Source organism: Eurypyga helias, unplaced genomic scaffold, assembly GCF_000690775.1.
Source record: "Eurypyga helias isolate BGI_N326 unplaced genomic scaffold, ASM69077v1 scaffold3481, whole genome shotgun sequence".
Taxonomy (NCBI): Eukaryota; Metazoa; Chordata; class Aves; order Eurypygiformes; family Eurypygidae; genus Eurypyga; species Eurypyga helias.
The window spans coordinates 25,286-43,416 of NW_010232558.1; the positions used below are offsets into that span (position 1 = coordinate 25,286).

General features: G+C 43.2%; 1 protein-coding gene across 1 annotated transcript; it reads right to left on the bottom strand.

The window, feature by feature from the left end:
• Positions 1 to 295: 295 nt before the first annotated feature.
• LOC104516911 (dermatopontin-like) lies at positions 296 to 16,596 on the bottom strand (the record flags this gene model as incomplete). The annotated part of the gene is made up of 3 exons (XM_010161413.1): positions 296 to 691; positions 6,018 to 6,125; positions 16,471 to 16,596. Coding segments are annotated over 3 exons (301 nt in total), but the record flags the coding sequence as incomplete, so codon positions are not given.
• Between the last annotated feature and the right edge of the window lie 1,535 nt (positions 16,597 to 18,131).

The following is an 18,131-nucleotide window of genomic DNA, read 5'->3' on the forward strand; positions in this document are numbered from 1 at the left end:
GTTGTAAATAGCTGGAATTCCCCTGTTCAGGCAGACCTTTGGTGCAGTGTGGTTATGCTGAGGGCTGTCACAGGTTACATCAGATGCAGTACGTCAGAGACCTCCCGATGCAACTCTCAGATGCTTTCAGCTACTAACGCTGAGAAGCCGGTAGGGATCACTGGGTTGGTTCCAAGCACAACATAGAGGCAGGAAAGTCTAGTGGACATTGGAAAGCTTATAATATGTTCCACCTCATTGGGGGTGACTGTGCTGGGAAAGGATTTATACAAACTTGCTACGTGAAATAAGGTGGTATGTGTTCAGAATGGCTATATGAATATATACAAAAGGTAACTGCATATGCCATAAACTTGTGTATCATAAACGTGAATGTCGTAAGCAGTTTTAGTTGGGGGATGCAACTGCCAGTGCAGCTTGAAGGAATCCTCCAAAACTGCTGTTGCAAGCACGTGGGCTGGAAATTTATTTACTCGCTCCAGGGGGAAACAATTGTATCTTCAGCAGACAGCTGATGAGTCTTGGTACTTTGCTTGTGAGCCTAATTGTCCTTCTCCCATAATCACTGACCCTCATCCCACCCCGTTCATCCCCAGGCTTTCCAAGTTGGGACACTCGATCTTTTTAAACATTTTGAAATGGGCAGTCATACTCTGTCATCCTGCAGACAATGAATTTCCACTGGCGATCCCTGCATGGAGGAGAGACAAGGGAGAGAGATTAGTGAGTCAGAACTGCAGAGGATAAGACCATACAAGTAACATATACGCCAGGTATTGTGGCAACAAACCCATCTGTCTGCCAATGCCTGACTTTCCTCTTTGTGTTTTTATGGGCTGGGAGGAGATTAAATATGTCTGATAGTTAAAATTCCTTCACACTCCCTTACAAGGTAAGAAAATGAGCTCTCTGAGTAATTAGGTACTCTCTGAGTACCCTTCAGAAGACAATGACTCTTGATTGGCGATCAATCCTAAATTGACTTTAAAACAGTGACCCAGAGGAAAAGGATGGTTCTGTCAAAAGTTACTGTCATGTCAAATATTGCTCAGGAATGTGTACAAAGTAAAATATGTGAGTCATTTTCCAGCTTTCTAAGTGGTGAGTTACTCACACAGCAAAATTCAATCTTCTTTTTTCCTTTCCACTACTAGGTCTTCTAGCTAGTGTCCTTTATTAAAGATGTGAAGGAATCAATAGTGAGAGAAATTAGCTGCACTTCTCACCCCTGATCTCCACTAGTCACATGTGAGGCAGAGTAACGTTTATGAGCATAAGGAGAGTTTATGCTTTTCCCAGTTTGTGAGTAATTGGATGTCTGTATTCCCTCTCAGGAGAGTGATATGATACCTACTAACAGTTTTTAGCAGGAAGCATTGCTGGAGCAGCAGGATTCAACAGTAGAGGCCAGTGATTTAGTGTCCAATAGCTGCAACAGGCTGCAAATTTCCACCTTAGCTTATTGTGTTTTAAATTTTCCCTTGGCAAAAAGGTGTGAGTTCAGAGGATTGAACACTGTCCTGCTGTGGAGCAAATGTTCAATTTAGGCTGCTTGGTAGTGGCTAACAGGAGTTTAGGTATAAAGTACAGTCCTTGCAGATGGCAGCCGTCGTTTAAATTGGTAATGGGTAGTACTCCGGGAGGTTTCTGAAAGTTTGCATTCTGCTAATAGTTATCTCCTAAACCTGAAGCACGGGACAGGTGATGCTGCTGGAATGGCTCAACGGGAACTTGCTTTACAAGAGCCCTGCACAGGCCTGATTTTCTGTTGGCCAGCTCCAAACAGTGAGGAAACTGGTGTAGAGCCAGATATTGGTATTAACTGCTCTCGTACGATTTCCTTCAGTGGGTGACTCCATCCTGGAATAAGATTAATTTGACTCTTCAGCTCTGTGTAGGTATAAGGTGTCTCATTTCAGCTTCCGTTAAATGAGGTTTTTTAACTGGAAATTTACTATCCTATGTCACCAGTTTATGCTGAGCATCCTTTGGAACTGGGTCTGTCAGCAAGTCATCAGCAAGTCTGTGTTTAGTTATATAGTGTTTATTTTTGGTTTTCTTTGGGCCTTTTCTAGATGGTTTTTAATTGCAATTGGCTCATAAAACTGTTACCAAAGGTTAATGAAATGCAAGATTCATTTTTAGGTTTATTTTAGGAAGTCCTCATTTGGACTGTGTGCATGCTTTTCAAAGAGAGTTATTACTCTTTTGGTCACTGAACTACCATCAAAAAAGATGAGTCGTATGTGGATTAACTGGATTATATGGGTCAAAATTAAGGTCTGCTAAAGTAGCACCCGTTGTCAGAGAGACTTTTAGCTCAGAAGCTGAGGTCAAGTTATTTTTCTAAAAAGGGATATCATAAAGTTCTTTAAAATAAATGTATTTTAGTTACCCAAATTAATAACATGCTTTAAAATATTAGAACAGAATTACTTCTGAAGTTGTAATTTAACCTTGAATTTGCAGACACATTGGCATATATGCACATGGTTGATGGCCAATAGATTTATGCATTTAGTGCCTTAATTTATCTTTTTTTGCATTACTTGTGTTTGAAGTTAAGCATACACATCCAGTTTTTTGGAATGCAGTCAATTACTTTGTACCACTGGTGCTGTGTGTTTCATTTAGTAATTATCAGCCTGTTTCAATTTGTAGATCCCTTGCAAGTTTTTTGGTGGGGGTGCAGATCCTGTCAGGAGTTGCCCTATGTAGAATACTCTAGAATGTATATGACCTTGCCTTTGCAGATCCTTACAACCAGTTTATAGGTCCCGCCAGTTGCTAATTTCATGCATTCTCCTTGGCTGGGAGAGTCACTATTAAGTCGTCACTGTTCCTCTCCAGCTGTCATGTGCTGTCAGATTTGAATTTTTGATGCTATGGGGAAAATACCTTTTGTCTCCAAATATTGCTGAATAATCTGTTTCCAATTCAGTTAAAAAATTCTATGAATTCCTATTCATATTGAGTTTGACAAAATCCTCTTTCTTTGGTCATATGAAACTTATTAGGGACCTAAAATACCCTATAATTTAGCTCAGCTGAGCTTGGTAGATATCCAGCTTGTCCAGGCATTGCAAATGTACTGACTGCTGGGGTGTCTGGGTGTTGATCTGTCTTGCCATGATGATGTCTGAGCAGTTAGGAAATTACTGGCTATTCAGACCACCCAAGTAAATGGAGCAGAGGACGGGTTTGTAAAAGACGTGAGCTTACGACAGTTTGCATGTTCTATTTTTATACTGGGCAGTGAAGGGCGAGCTGTGGCACCTACCAAGCGCGTTGGTAATCCCCATCTCCCCGTCCAGGCTGCTCACTGCAGGTTGGGCTGTGAATGATCTAGTGGTGCTCTCTGCACTTGGGAGACCGCTCCGACATGACCACAGCCCCATAACAAGACGTCACGAGGGAGCTGTGCCATCATCACTTCACATGTTTCAGAGCTCAGGCTGAAGCTATTTTGAAGCTTTTTAAATTTTTCTTTTTAACAGTGGAAGCTATTTTGCCAAGGGTCGACAATGTGCACATCTGTGTGGGCAGTTTCAGTTGTTTACCACCTGCTTCTCATACCCCATGTCCATCTCTGAAACTTGACTATCAGTCTGTCCAACCAAAAGACACTGCCTTCCTTTGCAAATGTTCCCTTATTTATGTCCATAGGTCATCCTGTCTGCATCAGCTCCCAAATGTGCTCCCAGAGATCCTTCAAGTCCCTGCTAATTCTTTCCAGCTGCTTTTGTCTTGCTTTATAGACAATTGTTTCATCCTTTTGACCCATTTAAAATGGGACTGAAAAATGTAAAGATTAACCACTTCTGAAATCCATTCTCCAGAGATGAGCACTTTCTGACAATGACCAGCAACTCCTTCGCTCATTCCTGATTCACAGGCGTGGAAACTCACAGAGAGAAGAGCAGGTGGGGGTACTACCTTTCTAAGCTTCCTTCTAACAGCTTTGCCAGAGGCATCACCTGCTCTCTCAAACACCTGTGTGTCAGCAGTGACCCCAGTGATGCAATGGCTTAGGGAGTAGGAAGGGGGGATATGATTTTATTCAAAAAGGCTAAAAATACCTAACTGTTGAAGTCATTAGGAAAGCTTGAACTAAAATACCTTCAAAGGCTTTTTTGGGGCCTCTCATTAGTTCAAGAATATTGCCCGTTCTGGGGTCATAGTATGGAAACAAGCTTAACGTGCTTCAACATGAAAAGCAGTCTCAGAATCTATAGCGTGTTTACGTGTGCGTGCTGCTGGCAGGCCAGGACTGGAAATAGCTTTTTTGCTCCTATGCTGCCTCAACCACCTGCAAAGAACCATTTAGGATGACAAACTTTGCTGACTTTTGTGAGCATACCAGAGAATTCGTTGGCACAGAAAAGTTTCCAGGACTGCCATTCATAAAATGTTTTCTCTGTGGTTTTCACCTGCTACTCTTGCAGGTTCATCTGCGGTGCCACGGAGGTAGCAGGACAAAGGTGTTGGTGGCTTCTTCCCTTTCCAGGTGCTGTGGTCCCATGACCTGTGAAGACCTGTACTCCTGTTGTATGTTCCTGTGATGCTGCCCTGCTCCTGGCCAGTGCCCCCCACTGGCACCCTGTTCTGAAGGCTGCGTCGAGCCTTCAGCACTCACAGACAGAAATCTGCTCCGAGGCAGCAGTTACCGCAACTGCTCTGTTTTCCAGGCTTGTCCTTGTGATTCCTGATTTTACCCTAGTCCACATCTGACGGAGGCTGGAATCCTCCGTGCAAGGGAGCGCACTGTCTGCATTATCTCCCCTGCTATCTGCCATGGATTAAGAATAGCGCTGGGGAATATTGAAGAGAAAAAACCCAGAACAGGGGGGTCCCTTGCCACCTTGTAAATTCTTTATCCAAAGGGATAAATAGATACCTTGTAGTCAATTAACCGTTAAAATTACACTTCTGCTTGTGGGAATAATTTTCAGACATGGCTTCCATTTGCTAATAAACAGCCTAATGAATTTTAGCCAGGATATCACAGTTACGGACCTGCAGCAGTCTGACAGCGTGTTACCATTTCTGGAAAGGTCATCTTATTTTAGGAAATCTTTTGGCTGAGGGAATCCCTAGTGAAGTCTGACAAGCTGAGAGCATCAGTGACAAAAGCACCTTGGCTCCTTTGGGTGTTAGAAGATACAGCTTGAAATGTTGGTGTGTTTAAACTCCTCCTTCTCTCCTCTCTTCTCTCTTTCTCCTGTAGCCAGCCTTGGCAACCAGAGGCCAGTGCAGTGCACCTTGCCTTGCCGTCTGTGCTGTGTCTGATGACAGATGCTTTCATATACTGGGCTGAGGGGTCTGATAGAAAATATCAGCAAAGAAATAGCCCCCAGTTGATGTGTTAGAAGTCAGCTTGAGAGGAAAGAATCAAGATCCAACTACAACTGCACTAGCAGCAGGGCCTCATAGGGCCTGGTCAAGAAAAAGTAGTCAACTCATTTTTTGGAAAGGGATCAATGTGCACTGCATTGCCTCAATTCCTGGTGTGGCCTCCAAGCTGTTAGAACTGTGTTGCAATGGATCGGGTAGTTTACAGCATTCAGATTGCAGTTTGTATGGTCTTATCTGCGTGCTGGCAGATCCCCCACTGCTCTGCAAAGAAAATCAGGCCAAAGTAAGTCCCTCATCACCTGGAAGGACAGTGTGTTCCAGGCTGAGTTTTTACTAGGTGACCTAAAGGGTACTCTTACTAGAGGTAGGTGACAAAAAATACTGTAGATCTGTTCAGCTTTGTGGAGTTCAGATTTAGCCAAGCCTACCACTGCTGTATTTTTCACTACTCGGATGGGGCAGATGATCCCATGGTGCGTGAGGATGTCCTTTTCCTGATACACCGCCCTGGACAATTAACCACATGCACAGTGAACTTTGGTCCTCAGACATCCTAGCCTGAGCTGGGTACCACGGCAGATGCTGTGTAGCCATGCGCTGTTGGGCAGAAATAGAAAACCATTTTCTTTTTTAATTTCTAGTGAAACGGATGAAGAGCAAACCTGTCCACAGCAGAGAACGTTGTGGTTGCCCCGCGGATGTAATGGTCATAGGTGTACATCATCATGTCCATATCTTCTCCATAGTGTCCTGGATATTCTGTCGTTAACCTTTACATTAAGGAAAAAGAAGATAAAATAATTTACCATCTTACAGAAAAGTCCAGCTGACTGAATGCAACTCAAACAGTAGTTTTTTTCCTGTTCCTTTCAAAGTTCTTTTTTCTTAATAGCACCCCAAGATGCAGTCTGACCAATAAGACTGCATTTCTCTTCCAAGCAACCAATTCACGTAGCTATCTGAATAAATTTCGGTAAGTTTAGAACTGTTAAGAGCACGTTGGAGTGTTAGATGCGTATACATCTGCAGCTCTGGGATAAAAGCAGCCTGAACAAGAATGTAGAGCTTCTCTACTACTTCTGTCTTTATTGCAGGGATTTGCCCCGGCCCCCTGTCAGTCTGTTTGGTTTGCTGCTCTAGAGTTCTGTAAATGTTGCCAAGTCAAACAGCTACAAGTATTCATCCATTTATGAATTGTATTAAATGAATGTAGCACTTAATCCATTCTCTTTGTTCTTCCCACTTTCCGCCTAGTTTATAACGTAAAAATACTGGCCTGGGCAGTGTTTGTGCAGTGTATTTTATCTAAGAAGCAAAAGTGCTTCTGCACTTATTAATCAAATGATGGTTACTGCTTCCCTGGGAAATAGGCAAGTAATGCTGTACTCGCTTTGACAGACCCTTCACAGATAACGAGCAGAGGAAGGACGGGGCTGGGACCTTGACCAGTACTTTGTGTCAGCATTATGTTAGGGGTCAGGAATGAAACCCTGGCACTCCATCTTTCTCTGTATTACACCAGTTTATGTGGGAGTTGCTTGTGGAGTTGTGTCAGCTTCACTCCAAAGCGGGAAGAATCAAGTTCCCTGTAGGGGAGATGCTGTCCCCGTGGAAATGAGCGGCTCAACTCCTGTTGAGACTAACAGGGTTAAGATGCCTTTATGGAAATCCTGACAGCCATTTTTCTGACAATTCAGCCCAGCAGTGGTACTTGAATTCCACTGGAAGGTGATCCCAGCACATCCCAGTCAAGCACTCACCTGTATATTTACATTTTGTTACATCCGTGTGGTTTAAGCACAAGCTTAAATATTTTACTCACTAGGAATATAATTATTGAGCTGGTTTTAAGTTTTTAAAATGAGATGCTTTGAGGTTATTTGGAGCCCAAACTAGTAACTGCTGGAATCCTCAGAAACTGAAAGTTTACCTGAAAACTGAGGGACTCTGGAATGCTGAGGGACTGAGGGACTCTGGCTGCTTTCTCCTGGAGCTACTTACTATAGCAAAAAATCCGCTGAAATTGACACCACTGTATATTTCAAATGTATTTTCGAGCACTTTGCCCCCTCCTTAGGCTGTTTACATCTTCTCTGTTAAGCAGATGTGACCAAAGTCCAGGTAATTTTCAGCTTTTGAAAATGAAAGAAAAATATAATTCAGTTGGAACATGGTTCCTAACAAATCATTATTCCTTGACAGGTGAAACATGAGACTGAGTGGATAATTCAAGCCTGGCCTTATAAGATCCCTAAGTCTCCACAGTCAACTTCTTTGAACATGTCTTGTTCTTGTGCCTCCTGTCCTTTGGCCATCAGACAAATTACCAGTTGTAGTACAAGAATGCCTATGCCCAAGCAGGTTTGGGAGACAGAAGATCAGGCCTGGTCACAGCATCCATCATCAGAGCTCTGACCAAAGCCCCGTGGGTTTGCAGAACCTTCGCAGTGCTGTGCTCTTGGTAAGAAAGGAACTGCAGTATTTCATAGGTCATGCTGACAGCTGCTGCAGGCTGTGAGAAACAGAAGAAACAGTGTCCACTGGCAGTTGTTAGGATGGGGAAATAGGCAGTCATCAGTATGTTCTGCAAGTGGCAAAATTAGAGCTGCAGTTTTCAGTCCAGCCACCATCAAAGTCCAAAATGAGACCACTATGGATTTCAAGGGAACTGGATCTGACCCAGGCAAAGGGAATAAGTACAAGTGTTACAAAAAGCTCTTTCTCATGGCTTCTCACCAGTTAGCTTGTGTTTCTTCGTAGACCAGAGATCATCAGTTGTATGTGTTTCTGTCAAACCACAGCAAACCTAATTTATCCGTTGCTGTGATTGAAGGCCGATGTTATAATTTTTACTTTCAGGGTATCTCCCCTTGTACTTTCACATATAACTTTATTTGTCAGTGTCAGACAGTTTACAGCTCAGATCTGAATACTTTTTTTACCTAGACAATCTGTGACTTGAATCTCTAATACACTTTTATGGCCCCATAAAAGAACCTTAAGCTGAGTAAGATGGTTCTTTGGTATCGCCAACTTGCTGAAAGCCTTCCAGTTTGCAAAGAGATGCTTTTGGGGCCCTGCACTACATGCCCAGAGCTGTAAGGAGAGCTACAGTATGATTCACAAAGCCTGACCTCTGCTACCTGGTCTGTACTTTATCCATTTTCTTTATACACAAATCAAAGCCTTGAGGAAGGCTTTTTTGCATGCCTGAGTCTCCCATGAGTGAAGCCATGGATCTGAATCTGGGAACTTGACTGGATATTCCTGGATCCATAGCCAGAGGCCAGGAGAAATGGGAGCTACATCCGTGTTTGTAAATTAAACAACACCAGAGAATATTTCTGGGCACTCGATTGCCTAGGCGTGCAAAATATTAGAACCCCTGGGACAGTTTTAGCCCCGACCAACTAGCGCAGTCTCAGTGGATAACTCAAAGGCACAGTTTGTGAGTTAGCACATGCCAGCTACCACTCCCAACAGGCAGAAGGTGGACACCCTGTTTTGGAGGGTAAGAAGGTGTAAGTGTGGCCACTTCCTGTGCTAGAGCAGAGTCATTGTATGTATTTCACTGATTTGTAGCCTGAGTGTCTGATAGCATATCTTTGGAGATTCCTGGGTCACAGAGGTTTTTAAAACATGTGGCATGAAGACTAGCTATGGAGCAGGATTTCATTTTGCATTCCCTCATCAACTCCAGGTTTTAGGGCTTTTTGGGGCTATTATTATAAGAAAACACTAAGGCGTGCATTTATATATGTTCCACCAAATGTGTTTCATAACATCTGTTTGGCATTCAGCAAGGAAAATATTCTGTAATTTTGAGGAGCACTATGTGCTGGGCAGTCGAGACAGTGCAAAACACAAGGTTAGAAAGCTGCTTTCAGCTCTATTCAGAGACAGAACTGAAGAGTCAGTACTTTGAACTTGTTTCTTGAGCTTTTCAGTTGAAAAGTAAATCTGATGACAAGCTCCTGAATTACCGGGAAGGGTCTCGTAGACCTTTTGCAGAAGCAGGCAGCGTTATTCTGAAGTGTATGAATGCAGTAGGGAACCCTCATTTAGCTTCCCTTTCTTTTCTTTCTGCCTGCTGTCATCTCCCCCTCCCTGTCTACTAAATTCTTCATATAACCATTCAGCCGCTTAAGGCTCCACTGCTAAGAAACGTTCAAAAAACAAATATATGCAATTACTGAAAGTAATGATATGGGGACTCGAGCTGCTCTGAAGTTTGTGTTGTTACATAGATAGATGCCTACTGACTGTGTTTGTTCTGGAGAGAAAAATTATAAATAGTGCTCTGACAGCAATGTTCAAGTTCACTTGGGTCCGTGTGGTCTGTCTGTCTAATTCAGTTCTCTTTGATGTTTGCTGCACTCATTTATGAAACTGTTCCCTTAAGCCCATTTATCTCAAGGTCATCTGGACGGGGCGGTATCCTTTAGGCGGAAATGCAATTGGTTGTTTACATAGCAGGGCTCTGTGGTGTTACCCAGCCCTTCTCTATCTCTGGTTTTGGAATCCTGGGGATAAGTCACACAAAATGTATCTGCACGGAGGGGTGCCCTAGTGTTTAATGCATAGGGATATTCACTACTTGATTTTCTCGTTAGGGAGGGGAGAAAGGTCATTTAACTCAGCTGTTAAGGCTCTTCTCAACGTGGTCTGCCCAGCACAGGACGGCGGGTCCCTTAGCATTTGTAGCTTGGTGCATAACCTTATTGCCAAGTTCTTAACTGGAAATATTAGGTGTATTATGCCTTAATGCATGTTAACTGCGAATGACCTACCAGGGCCCTACAGACAGGTAAAGTATTTACAAACGTGGCAGCGCATGGCTTTTACTCGAGAGGAGTCACAAAACAAACGAGGGACACTTTTTTGCCCTAGCTGGTGTGGGGTTTCCTGTCTGTGGGATTCTGGACTCCCAAGGAGTCCAAGCCCAAGGACAAGACCTACTTGGGAAGAGCCATCCACAGCAACCTACATGAGGACCCTGAAGCACTTCTGGCATTGACCTCTCAGCAAAGCAAACTGGTCTGGGGGAGCGGTGAGAAGCTTGGGAATTGCCGAGTGCTGAGGCAAAGTTCCTGCTGCTCTTTGGGGTGACCTAAAGCCTCTAGGACCATGCTTGATGCTTGTGGTGCCTGAGAGGATACATGAGAGGGACAATAGACTTGGAGCGCTAGTGGCATTGTTGGGAGAGGAGAAAGCAGGTAATTCTACGTTAAAGTCTGGGGAAGAAGAGCTAGTGAGAAGGGTTGTAAGTGGTTTGCCACGTGTGTGGGACAGCAAGAAAACCTGACAGAAAAAGGTATTTTCATCATGAGGTTTTTTTGGGTGGTATAGAGCTGGTGTGGGAGGGTTTATCTTCTGACTGTTTTGCGTCACCCTGCCCATTCCCATGTTTTTCTAATGTGCTTTACCACAATCCTATAAATCTTGCTCAGGGCAGTAAGCATATTGAAAAAAGGCATTAAATCTTTAACAGGATTACTGTTGTTCCTATTTTTTGTCTGAAAGTAGTAATGTTGTTTATTTTTCATGGTGAATAATTAATATTTTAGAGATTAATAGGAAACACAGTTACTCATTTAGTACAGAGAAGAATGTTTTGTGCTAATCTGCAGTGATCCCTTGCCCTCTTTTAATGACTGACTGCAGAAATAGTTATCATGAGTCTATTTTTTACCAATGGGAAGCTCGAGTCACACCAATGGCCTTGTTTTTGTATTGTACAGTCTGCTCCTTGGAGAAGTAAATGGAAGCTGTGGGTATGCCTTGCCTTCAGAAATCAAGCAGACAACATAAATGAGTCTTTTAACATAGCAAAGACAGTCAGTGGTAGAGCTCATGGTTTCCTCCTCCAACTGTTGAATGTACTCATCCTCTGCTAGTAAGTACGTTGTTTCGGAGTGCCTTGCAGTTTTTCACTTCTTGTGTAACTACAGTGCTAACAAGATGAATAGCTCCTCTTTAACTTGCATTTTCCTCTTCACTGCTGAGCTCTTCTCTATCAATGCCAAAGCCAGGAGAAGGAGCTGTTCCACTTCAAGAGGAAAACATAAGCTTTGACATTAACTTTCTGACCTTTGAGGACAAGGAGTGTCCCTGGAATGGCCTTCCTGTTTCTGACATTATTTACAAGTGCTTCAAGAACATGGCTCTGCTAAAGGAGAATTTTGTTTCAAGAGCCATGTTACATTCAGTGAACAGGGAAATTATATGCTCTTTAATCAATTTTGATTCTTCCTCCAGAAGACAGTGAGCATCACCTTTTAAAAAACATACTATGCTGAAAAACCAAAGAAGGGCTTAGTAAACCATCTACAGAAATTCCTGCCAACGCCAGTATAGATCCCAGATTGCTGGGCTGCCAAGGAACTAGAGGTGTCCTGGAGCTGCTCTAGAGATGAGCAGTTCTCTCATGCAGCCATGTCACCTGTTTCAGTACTGAGCTCAGGCTCCTGGGTCTGAGATCATAGATTCACCTAGACTCGTCACTGCCCTCTGTTTCCATTCTCCTGTAGCAAAACCCACAAACTTCCCCAGGGCTGAGGAGCCACGAGGCTAACACAGTGGGACCACAGTTCTTCCTGGAGGCCCACACGAGCTAGTGCAATGCAGATGAAATCAGCAGCAGCGTGCTCAGGGCACCTTGTGCCTGTTCCTCAGGAAAGTCACGTCTGAAATAACATTAGCCAGCTTTCCAATGTTAAGCAAATGTGTTTCTCCTAAGATGTCTCTGGAAGATAAGCCAGGGGATTGAACTGTAAGGTTGTATTTGCTGGGATATAAAAGAAATCAGTTTAATACCTCTTTTGTGTGTGTGATTTTAAAAAGAGGGGAAGGGAATTAGGTTGCCTAGAAGTGGATGTTTCCAACAAATCTATTCTGAGTTCACCTCCTGGATCTATCTCTCTGCTCTTGGTAATCTCTGGGAAACCTGTGTTAGGATCTCATCGGTTTCAATGCGGCTTTCATTGAGTCAAGAAAACACGTAAGTTCTTTAAGCCCCATAACTCTTGGAAAATATAATTGTTGCCTGGACAGTGTCACTGTGACAGAGAGCAGCCACAGCTCCAGACAGACCTCCTGGCACTCGGACGGCTGGTTGTTTGGAGAGGGAAAACAGTCGTAAACAGTCTGTGCAGACTTGGGGCTGCTCAGTGACATGTGTTTGCTTTTGAGAATATGGAGTCAAGCTTTCAATTTCCTGGCAAAGAGGAAAATCTGAGCTCTAATGGGATGACTTAATAACCCTGTCTCTGCATCTGCGAGGGATTTGCTTCCTTTATGTTTCATACCGGTACAGTTTATTTTACTGTGATAGCATTCCCTAGCCAGGTAAAATAATGGGAGCTTTTCTGCCTCCTGTGAGGAATGCTGATTATTTTCAGTATGGTAAAAATGTGCAGAATCCATGACAAGGCTTGGCATGGTGAGGAAGGAAACAAAGTACTTGTAAAAAAAAAAAAGATAAAAATAGCAAGCGCAAAACTATGAGACAGGAAAAGATTAGTGTATTTATTTATACTGTGGGCTGACTGTACAGGTAAACTGGGAATTAACGGTGGGAAGATGAGCTGTAAAGCAGAACTGCTGGGCTCTAAGAGGAAGGATATAGATGCTACCAAGCAAAGTCTTTAAACATGTTCTTAAGCAAAGTGTTTAAGCGTGGGTTTCAGTCAGCATGACGGTGTCATAAATTAGTGTTCTAATAAATATTAGCAGGACTGAAAAAACACAGGAATGTTCCAGCTGTGAAAACAATGTCAAATTCTAACAAACCCTTTGAATGGCTCATATACCTGAGTGAAACCTGTTTTTATTCGTTGTAGGAAAGACCAGCTCACTTCAGGAGTAATAGAGTACTGAAGAAGAGCCAAGAGAAACCGTGCCTAAGGATCTTACTGCTTTTGTATTTGCCAGAGAGCCCTGTAGAGGGACAACTGGAAGAGGAAGAGAACCAATACCCAAGGTGAGAGCTAATTTAAAACATAGAATTTTGTTATGCCTCAGTATTGCCAGTTTTCTTAAAAATGCCTTTCTGCCCATATTTGGTTTCATAATGAAGGATTCATTGCACATTAAAATTCAAGGCTGCTGAGAAATTCTGCAATGTGGATTGTCTCTGAATATGGATTTTCCTATGTGTCACACATGATCCATGAGGCACTGCAGTCATTACATATTTTCCTGGTATTCCCTTTCCACATAGTCATATACTAATAGATGCCTTTGCACTAAATTAAGCTGCTTCAACCAAGAAATAGGAGTCAGCAGCATGTTAATAGCCATTTTTCCACAGATAGTTTATGGACAGCTAGTTTCTGGAACTGAATAAATACCACTGTATGTTGGGGCAGAAACTGTAATAAATTATGATATTGTACACGCAGTCCTATATACATTTTGAGGTCCTTCCCTTGGTAGCCCAGAACTGTTTTGCAGATTGTTTAGAAAACACAGTCTCTCTGTCAAATGCATCCTAAACAGAGTGCAGGAGACAGACCAGAAGTGTGATGTGTGAACAAGGTTTGGTGGCAGTAACTTGGAAATACTGATGGAAGTTGTGAGTGAGATCCCCTGGGCTTAAGGAACGGGAAGTTCAGTATCTGTACACAGAACTGTAACAATTCAGAAAGCAACATCTGTAGTAGCAAAAGTGAGTCCAGGGGTCCCATGGGGTTTCACGCCTCTCTCACAGTTCACGTCGTTTATATGTTAGCATAACAACTCTCACTCTCCCAGACACTGTCTAGTCAGGGTAAAGGGAATAAACCAGAAAAGAAAGCATTCCAGCAGACATTAGGCAGGAGACCACTGTTTTGGAGAGGGGAGAGGGTTTAGCTGCAAGGTGTGGGCCCTGTAGCAGACTAGTCCTCCTTGGATAACTCTAGAAGAGTTAGGATATCCTCCAGGATAACTCTGAAGGAAAGGGACATCCAGAGGTCTCTGGTACAGCCCTCTGCTCAAAGCAGAGCCAGTGATGAGTCAGACCAGGCTGCTCAGGGCTTTTTTCAGTCGAGTCTTGAAAACCTCCAAGGATGGAGCCTGCACAGCCTCACCAGGCATCCTGCTCTACTGCCTCACTGTCCTCATAGCGGAAAAGGAATTTTTGTAACCCTTTGAACATCCGTCCTGTCCTCAGGCGTATCAGCTGTTCCCTCCAGTTTGATGTCACAGGCAAACTTGGTGAGAGTGTGCTCTGTTGCTGCCTTTAAGTCATCAGTAAAGGTGTTAAGCAGGACAGTTCCCAGGGTAGACCATTAGTTTCAGTGCTCTGCTTATAATGGGCACCAGGACAGAGTACCACCCTTTAACTGCTACCCTCTAGGCCTGTTAAACCACTGTTTTTTTACCCATCTAGTTGTCTCTCCATCCAGACCATAACATCCTAATTTGGATACCTGTATGTAGAAAGAGCTTGTATAAAGACCTTGCTAACTCCAGGGGCAAGCTCTCCCCTCCCAGGAGAACATGAGCACATGGGATTTCTACCCTGCTTAGTGGGAGAAATACTTCACCTGCCTTTGAAATTCTGCCTTTTCTGCATGGAAAGACAGTAGCAGCTGAAATGCATAAAGCATTCTTTTCAAAGCATAAGAAATGGAGTGTTGTTACTGTTGGAAATAGCAGGGCAGTAGAGGAGTCTGTGTGCAGCTGGGATGGGAATGCAAGACATCAGTAACCCCAAACATTTACATTAGGATTTGTATTACTCTGAATGCTGATTTGCAAGGCAGAGACAAAGCTGTTCCCAGTTGTCAAGGCGACGAGGGAAGCAGAACTGTGAACAATAAAGGAGGTCAGAGATGTCTGTTGTCTTTGAAAATACACACAGTATTAGAGGAGTGAGAGAGATTGGAAGAACTGCTTAGAAGTTAAGAGTTCTCAGAGAGAAGAGCCTTGGCACGTATGTAAATAAACCACCAGGCAGAGAACATCTGTAGGCAGTGTGGGCTGGAAAGGGGGCACGAGAATATTCTAAGACTTTGTTATAGAGTTTCTGTCATTTGAACTATTAAAAAAACCCACCAAAACCCACTTCTTTTCCTCCTGGCTGCAAGGAGCCTGAAGGGTGCAAAGCAAGGCACTGCTGTTTTGTTTGGCCAGTAGCCAGCTGGACAAGTAGCACCAGTGGGCATGTAAACAGTTTGTATGTATCTCAGTGGGAAGTTCACTTCAAAGCTGTGTTCTGGAAATAAAGATTCAACCACAGATTTTTTCTCCCTATTTACTTATTTTATCTGTCTTTTTTTTTTTTTTTTTTGAAGTGTAGGCAGGTTATTTTTTGTGTCAGTGAGAATAGCTGGATTAATAGCCCTGGAGCATAAAGCCATGAGTTCTGTTACACACAACGGGCACAAGCAATATGAACTTTCTCTACACAGTCTGCTACTGTGCTTCTGTCTCAATATAGAGAAACCACACCTGGGGACACAGGGAAGCTCGGGATGTGTAGCTTATTTTTCCATAGCCTCTGTGAGGTTGCCAGCACCAGTTGTGATACTGTGTTGAGGTGAGGCCACCTTTTTTTTAGGTTTGGACTATGATCAGTAGCTCATTTTGACTTTGGTCTTCAAACAGCCTTGAGAGAGGGAGCAAGTTGTATGCACTACAAATACAAAAATCCCAAGTTGTCAGCCAGAGGATACTTTTTCTGAGTTAACTCAGAAAAAGTACTGTTACTCTGAGTAAGCTCAGTCCTGTAAGTCATTGTGGCACAATTGCAGAGTTCAGAGGCACTCTTACTCCTGTAAATGTGCTGGATTTGTAGTGGGAGCTGTATCACCACCTTGGAAATGCCGTTCCGCTTTGGAGACTTCTGTCACAGTTTCCAGCATAGCTGGGCTGCTGCTGGTACCCAGATGTGTTCATTTAGGGCTAGCTGCTTCCTTGCGCTGTTCAGCGCAGCTGTGCCCTCATGCTTTTCCCTTAGCCGTGGATCCTCAAGAATCCTGTTACCAGACTGGAAACAACTTGCTTAGCCCTATAAAAGACAGTTAACTTTTTCTCAGACAAAGTTTCTGACAGGCCGAGTGGCCGAAGATGTTTCCAGGGGCTGCTGGGGAAAAGAGGCTGACAGGTTAGGTTTCTGCCTGAACTCACCAGCATGAGTACGGGCATCTCCGGCTGTAGCGGCAGCAGTAAAATTGCCATTCACGGTCAAGCACAGATGGAAAATACTGACTCTGGAAACCAGCCACCAGCCCATTGTTTGAGCAAGTTTGATACCTAAGAAAGAGGAGAAAGAAAAGAACATGTAAGGAAAACATGATATGAGATTCCCCGATAGTTTCAAGCATTTTTGAAAGCAGCATTGAGAATTTTGATTCAGGGTGGAAGCTAAGGGTTTGGCTTTGTATTGAGAAGCGCTGTATGCACTTGCTGTGTACCGAGTATAAGAAAGCAGCAATAGTTAACTAATAATGTCTTAATGTTTCTGTGGCTCTTAAAACTATTTAAACTGGTTTAGAGTATTTAACCATTCCATTATACTAATCAGGCGAAGATTGTTTTGGTGTTGACATTCTCAACTGTTTACAGATCATGAGACTGACCACAAAACAGTCCATTAATACTTTTACGTTTGACTGTTGGTATTTTTGCCTTTGAGGTTCACTGGAGGAATTTTTTCAACTGCTTCTCTACAAAAAAAGGAGCCCTAGAACCTCTTTTATAAAAGTAGTTCAGCAATTTCTTTCTCAGTGAACCCTCTCCAGGAGAAGGCATTCTTAATTCAAAACATTACAGCCTTGTGATGAAATCATGGTTTTATAACAATCACAGGGGGAAAACTGAGATGTTATGAAATTATAAAACATAAATTTTAGGCCTGGATTTTCAAAAGAAAAATCTGCTACTTCATGCTTTCTGCATACTCGGGAATCCTCTCATACCTGTAGGTCACTGCCTTCAGGTAGAACAGACGTGCTCTCTGAGCATGTAGATATATTCTTCTCTTTCTGCACACCCTACAGGTATCTGGACACTGATACCCATAGTCATTCATGTGATAACCATTTTGAATAGCTCAGCTTCTTGGAGACCAAAGACAAGGAGGGTGTGAAAACAGACAGCTCTAACTCAGCTGTTGGGTGCTCATTCTCCCAAGCACCCTTCTAGCCTTATTGTTTCCCTGTTGGAGAAAATTACAGGAATTCATTACAGTAATTTCATCTTCCTTCATCAAGGAAAATGGGTGACCTAAAGCTGTAGAAAACCTTCCTTGCCATACCATAAAATCAAATACATTGATATATCCAAGAATCTTTCAGAAGTAACTTTATGATTAACACATACCAAAAATTTCCCCTAGTTTCATTCAAACACCTCACTTTTTCTTTTAATGAACCTGGAGTTCTCAGAAGGGAATACACATCGTCTAGCAGTTTGGTGTTTGGAAAGTCATTCACTGCTTCGTACAGGTGTTAGTGCTCCCAAAGCATGAGCCTCAAGTGTCTGTATGCAAAAGCTGAAAAACGGACCAATTTTGACCCGTGCAGGGACGAATATCTCTGCCTAACTTCCCGCTTCCTCCTTTGAAGCAGCGGTCTCTTCTGCGTGTCCCTTCCACTGCATTCTGTTGTTCAGACAAGAGTATTTACGTTTGTTTGCATCCCCGCGTCTCCCACGTCGCTGGGGCCACACGTACTTGCTGCGCTTTGTGAGACTTTTCCGAGGACCTTCGGAGTTAAGCAGTGATGGGGACTCTGAGTTGCTATGGTATCACACCAAGTAAGGCAGTCTGGCTCGCACTCAGACGATTT